General features: G+C 40.6%; 1 protein-coding gene across 3 annotated transcripts in view; it reads right to left on the reverse strand.

Annotated features, from left to right (window-relative positions):
* Nucleotides 1-1,442, reverse strand: part of Smp_147990.1 (hypothetical protein) — a gene marked incomplete at both ends in the record, with an annotated part of 18,606 nt that extends 17,164 nt beyond the window's left edge. For all 3 annotated transcript variants that reach the window (XM_018794674.1, XM_018794675.1, XM_018794677.1), the window contains 2 exons: nt 133-468; nt 1,037-1,442. In XM_018794674.1, the coding sequence (XP_018649063.1) occupies nt 133-468; nt 1,037-1,442 (742 nt within the window). The remainder of the gene's footprint in view (nt 1-132; nt 469-1,036) is intronic.
* Between the last annotated feature and the right edge of the window lie 5,406 nt (nt 1,443-6,848).

Consider the following 6,848-nt stretch of genomic DNA (forward strand, 5'->3'; position numbering starts at 1 on the left):
TATATATATATATAGGAAAATATGGGAGAAAATTACGAAGGGTCTGAATAGTTTCACAAATATAATTTCTATAACAAATTATATATGAATTTATAAAAGGCGTTAGAATTTATTTTTAGAAATAGAAATTACCGAATTTTCCAGTAGCAAGGGAATCACCGTCATAAGACATGCTACGTGAAGGTATGAATCCTAATCCAGAAGATAAATCTGACAAAGGAACTATATTCATGGCAAACAGACCGCACATAACCAATAAACTTGTGGTAGCAATTACTTTAGATCGATGACTGACGGTACGAACGATTCGCTGAGGAGAAATCAAGGTTTTAGTAATTGACTTGAGTTGAGACTGATGTGATGAAGATTGAGAATGTGATTCAACATCAACTTTACTTGTAAGTAATAATCTCTTTGAAGAACTATCCCATTTGAACGTCCTTGGGGAATTTACACTCGTAAAGTAGGCTGAAATAAGAATTAACGAAATAAAAGACGTGAATTTCAACGTTATACAATACTCGGATATTATACATATCTATGAATATAACCGATTGTAGGTAGATGTAGCATTATTGCTTCAATATTTCTGAGGAAGATATATATATATATATATATATATATATATTGATAGATAGATCACCAATGCACAGTGAATGACGAATGCTCCTCCTTCAACAACAGTCTTAAATAGTGATATTTCACTTACGTACTCTCTATCGATATAGATTTTTTAATAAGTAAGCCAAAATCACACAAATAAATCACTTTCCCGAACTGTGTTAACAAACACATCTCATCTAGTTAAAAATTGTTGACAGGTATGAAATATCGGTTAATATGTAATGTGTGTGATGTGATGAATTCCGATGTAATTAGAAGGAGGTTATTTCGGATATTACAGTGCTTTTTAATCACCAAAGGCACGAAATTAGTGTCTCAAAGCTAAATAATAAACAAAATATGATCACTAAAAGCCTTTATATGGAAAATGTTTGTGGAAATAAAATCTGATTCTATAAATAATAAAACTTACTCGTTTTTTGAGTGGGAGCTACGTTTTGGCAATTTTTCAAATGCTGAACTGAAACTGTTTTGCTTTTTCCAAGATCAGACAACCTTGGAAGACGACTAAGTAGAAGATTCGATTTGTAACCGACAGTGACTTCATTGAGAGGTTTTAATGTGTGCACAGAAACTGTTTTGCTACAAGCCTCGCGAGGAGTAATTTGTTTGTCGGTGTGTGACGAAATATTTGACGCCTCGTCTGAACTTATCTCAAACGACCGGGATTTAACGGTTAGGTTTTCTGAATTTATAGAGCTTGGAAGCCGTGATTGTAAATCTTCAATACAACGTTCCAAACGAAAACATCGTGCACGCCACTCTTCATTCTGACGCCAAAGTGAAAGGTTTTCACGTTTTAGCTGCTCAAACTTCATTTCTAACCTTTCCAGGTACTAAAAGCAGAAGGTGGATAAGCACCCATGACTGAAATTTTGGCGTGTAAACAATAGGTTTGTTTATAATTTTTAAAAAAGTGATAAAATGGAAACCATAATTTGGAGTTCCAACCTGGTACAAAGTGGTTTCACAAAATGGCGTTCCAAAATAACAAGCAATACATTTAAAAATTCTCCAGTCTTAAGCAAACGCGATTAGGTGGTCTTTATTACGTCAGATTTCTCAACTGAGACGAAGTGGAGATCACGTAAATTACAGAGGAAAGTGAAATATAAGATATATAATTTGAAAGGAAGGAATATGACCTAAGGATAGGAAATACGGAGGGAGACTAAACTAGAAATTCAAATAAAAAACGATATGAATGTAACAGCTTCACCGTAACCGATAACCAGTAAGATCGCCTAACTTAAATAAATCCTGATACAATGAGGTGTCAAAATAATGCACCATCCAAATGTGTTGGGGATGCTAGATCCCCAGAACTCACTTGGTAAACGTCTTATTTTTGTAATCTTATTTTGGAAATTCGAATTTCTCGTTTTCGCGCTAAAGGTACCCATTTTTAGCTTCAGATTGTATTTCTCACTTGGAAGGACATTAAATGTCATTGATTGGTTACCTCTTTTAATATGCTATTTTGTGACGTTTCCCAAGGAGATTTTTATGCTACATATGTATGCTTGAGTTGTGAGCTTGTTGTTGTTCGTGATTCTAACTGCTTGTGGAATATACTTTCCCTCATCTGAACCTGGACTCATCCCCCTAGTTAGCGGGGCTGGGACGTATTGAAATAGTTAAGCTGTCTTGTCAATGTTTCGCTGATCCTTCGTTCCGTCCGCCGATCTTTTTAGGTGATTTTATAATCTCTTCAAACATAGCAAAATGAAGTGATAATATTGCGAAATAAAAGTGATACTTTCGTGCACTAAGCTAATGTTCTGCAACTGCAACTTCAATAAGGTGAAAGAAGCCACTTTTACCCTCTTTTTCCTTTTTCCGCAACCTGGGTTTGAAGTATAGTTTGCATAGAAACTTTCTTGATTGATACCCTGGAAGCATCAATCTACATTCCAGTTAATTCAGTCATATAGAGATGCAGTAAATATCAACGACAGGATTTACTAAATGAGTAATTTTTACCGAACATAGAATCATAGTGAATTAATTAATACAAAACAGACTGGGAATCAACTAACTAATTATGACCTAAAATACACTGAAAGTACATGAATAGAATACACTGTGAATAAATCAATATAGCTAAGATACGTTGAAGGTGACTGTACGGAAACCACCAAAAACTGATAGATGATATGAAGATTGATTGTTTTTTATACGTTGGATTGGGGATGTAAAACCCTCAACAAAAAGAAAAAAGTATGGTAATATGAAGGAATAAGCAAAAATATCAGTCCAGTTAAAATTACAGCCAGTCAGTTAAGGGACTTTATTTCACTTTTAAGATCAGCATATGGCAGCATCACCACTAACTTTTATTCAGAGCCAAAAAATGACGGAACTTGGCAAAAGCTAGACGAGCCTTCTGTATCCGTGCTGAGATTTCATCACACACCACACCACAAGGGCTGATGAGACTCCCAAGATAAGTGAAGCGGTCGACACGCTCAACTACTTCACTCCTTATCATTAGTTCGGGTGTCGCTGCAACCCAATCCTGAAGTAACATTTTGCATTTCGAGTGGGAGAGTCGCATTCCGAACATGCTTGCATTGTTGCTTATGGTGTTCAGAAGACTGCATTTCATCAGCGTCTTCACCGAGTAAAACTATGTCGTCGGCGTATTCTAAGTCTACAAGTGAGCCTCCTGGTAAAAGTTCAACTCCTAGAGATTGAGACGATGAAAGTGTTATCTCTAAAAGCATGTCAACGACAAAGTTAAACAAGAATGGGGAGAGTGGACAGCCCTGACGAACACCACTTGAGGTAACCAATTCTGATGACAGTTCGCCATAGGCTATAACTCGACCAGTTGTGTTCGAGTAGAGCGAGATTAATGTACTTCTTTGGTACTCTTTTCAGTGACAAACACTGACAGAGAACCTCTCGATCAACTGAGTCAAATGCCGCCTTAAGGTCAAGAAATACTACTATTGTGGGACGTCTGAATTTGTGTCTATGTTCTAGGACCTGACGTAGAGTGAATATCTGGTCTATACAACCACGTCCAGGTCGAAAACTAACCTGGTTTTCTATAGCCTGCTCTTCATGAGCTTTAATTAGGCGTCCAAGTATTATTGAAGCTAATATTTTAGGCACTACATTAGTCAAACTGATTCCCCTGTGATTGTCACAAGAGGACTTTTGTCCTTTCTTATAGACTGGCACAATCAGTGATTGGGACCAGTCAGATGGAATTACGTCCAGTTCCCAGATTCTACCTAAGACCTCAGTCAATCTCGTTGCTAGTACTGGACCGCCATCCTTAAGAATCTCAGAGGTAAACCTGTCAGGGCCTGCTGCCCTCCCTCGCTTCAGATTTCCTATAGCTTTATCAACCTCGTATAGAGTTGGAGGACTTACCTCAATTTGCCATTCAGGACGACTGGGGATCGTGGGTAACTGAAGTGTGGCTGAAGGCCAGTTGAACTGATCCCTAAAGTGTTCTGCCCATCGATCCAATCTCCTGGATTGAGAATGAATGATATGCCCATCTTTGTCTGAGATAGTTTCGCTAATAGTTGGGTTCCTAATGCCGGTTTCTTTAATAAGTCTGATCAATTGTCTGCTGTTGCCTTTTAAATCTCTCTTGCTCTCACTACCCACCACTGTTCGCGATCATTGCGTCGGCTTCTTATCAGCTTGCGCTTAAGCTGACTCCACTCTTCGTTATGTTCAGAGCCAGGTGGGATGAGTTTTCGAGCATCTATCAGTGCGGTAGATGCTGATAAGATCCAATGTTTTTCCCTATCCTTATGGTTTACCGTATTAGCAGATATCACTGCTGTTTCCACAGCTTTTCGGATGTCATTCCACGCTGCCTCGAGGTGGACACAACTTACATATCTGCCTAACTGTTTTTCCAGTTGTTCCTGAAATATATTCTTAGCTTGGCTATCATTAAGTAGAACCCTAAGAGGCTTCCTTGCAGTGTCTTTCCTACGTACAGCAAGACGCAGACAAATACGTGCTCGCACTAGAGCATGATCTGAATCTAAACATGTGCTCCAGAATGAGCGACGGTCTTATATCGAGTCCCTCCATCGGTGGCTGATAGCGATGTGATCTAGTTGGGTCCAACGTTGAGACGAATTCGAGAGTCGCCATGTCAAAAGATGTTATTCCTTATGCTTAAAGGCAAAGACAAGTGTCCCTATTTTTCTGAGTCCTTACTGTTCCGTTTAGTCGAACAGCACACAAACAACTTTTTACTGGGACCCAGTCTAATGGAGCTAGTTCTGCCCTAGGCTCGAATGCTATACCTACTCAAGCGAGGCCACGGGAAGCAGCATCAGGGCTTCCAGATACACGAAGTGTCAATCGAGCTTGTTCTCTATTTTCACATGATGAGGTCAAATGAATGACGACACTCGGATCCTGTATGCGTGTTCCAGAGACGCAGCATACATCGATGGCGTACACAAGATGAGCACCAAATTCATAGAAGGGGTTAATTTAATGGTGGTAATATATAAAAGAAATATTGTATATAAGGAGATAGTACAGGAAGAAAGATAGATATGAAGCAATTTTAATATCAAGGTTTAAGGGAAGACAAAGAGTGTATATACCAACTATGCCATTTTGATCGATTCTGAGCCATGTCACACAGAGTCTCCAACCATTGATTACGATAGTCACGCGGACCCCAACCAAGTAGTCTGCATCTACCAACATGGCTCAGACTAGAAGTTAGTGACTTCAAGCACTGATGCCATGTTTTGGTTTGGCCGCCCCTAACTTTCTTCTAACCATCTCCAACACTAATCAGCATTGCGCATCATGGTAATCGGTGTTCAGGCATACCATCTCAGTCGATGAAGATTCATGACCTCATCAATTGATTTACCATCATTCCCCAACACCCTGTGTCTGACCTCACTATTACTTACCTGGTAATCTCAGAAGATCGTGATGATTCAGTCGATCTATACTGGCTGGAACAATCGTTCCTCAAGGTCCTACCATGCCAGACAGGTCGTTTGAAGAGCGGTGAGACTAAAAGCAGCAATCCCAAGGTCCGAAGGCGAAGTCGTACTGCTGACTGTACAGAGGTGTGACAGCAGTAAGCTGTTTCCTTCAGACAACCAGCATGACAGCGATGCTGCCTTCTCACAAGGAGGGGTGGGGTTAGAAAAGGTCGACCCTAAAAATGCACACCTCGCCTTATCCCACGGATATCCGTCTCCGGCGGTAAGGTTTTTTTTTGAAGAACGGAGCTAACACAAAAACTACCCACAAAAAGGTCGTGTGTGACCGACCTCAAGCAGTTGTCCCTTGGGCACTGCGGTCACGCTCTCAGGTCATTAAGACCACTTCTAACCCAAGTTCCTTTTCAGGTACCTCTAGAAGAACCCTTCCACGGTGTGGGCAACCGGGAAGTGATAACTGCCCTCATACCTCTAACAGCACTCAAGACCACTGTATTCATAATCAATCTCCTTCTTCAATTCCTACTATTCCTTCTACCTTGACTTTCAACACTAAACTTCCTCTTCCGGTTTCCTCCTCAAGTGTCACCATGGCCAACGATTCTAGTGCGCGAAACGCTGTCCCAGGTCTACTAAAACCTCGCTCCAAACTATACATTGGAGCCTTCAACGTACGTACTTTAAGTCAAATCGGTCAACAGGCCTCCTTAGCTAAAACCCTAGAATCTTGTGCCATTGATGTATGCTGTGTCTCCGAAACACGCATACAGGATCCTAGTGTGGTCATTCACTTGACCTCACCTCGCCAAAATGGACAGCCAACGAAATACACCCTCCGTGTATCTGGCGACCCGTTGGCTAGTTCTCGTGGACTTGCAGGTGTAGGCATAGCACTAAGTACAAGGGCAGAACAGGTACTACTAGAATGGATCCCCGTTAACAGTCGCCTGTGTGCTGTCCGGCTAAATGGCTCCGTAAGAACTCGGAAGGATAGGGACACACGTCGTTGCCTTTTCGTCGTTTCTGCCTACGCTCCCACTGACTGCAGCCATGATGAAGTGAAAGATAACTTTTACAGAAAACTCTCTGAGCTTCTTCAGAAAGCTAAGCGCTCAGACATAGTAGTCGTAGCGGGTGACTTTAATGCCCAGGTAGGCAGCTTAAATCAAACAGAGAGACATTTAGGTGGGTGTTTTAGTATTCCGGCTCAACGAACAGATAATAGTGATCGTCTGTTGCAACTATGCTCAGACAATCGTTTATTTTTAGCAA

This window comes from Schistosoma mansoni, chromosome 1 (assembly GCF_000237925.1).
Source record: "Schistosoma mansoni strain Puerto Rico chromosome 1, complete genome".
NCBI lineage: Eukaryota > Metazoa > Platyhelminthes > Trematoda > Strigeidida > Schistosomatidae > Schistosoma > Schistosoma mansoni.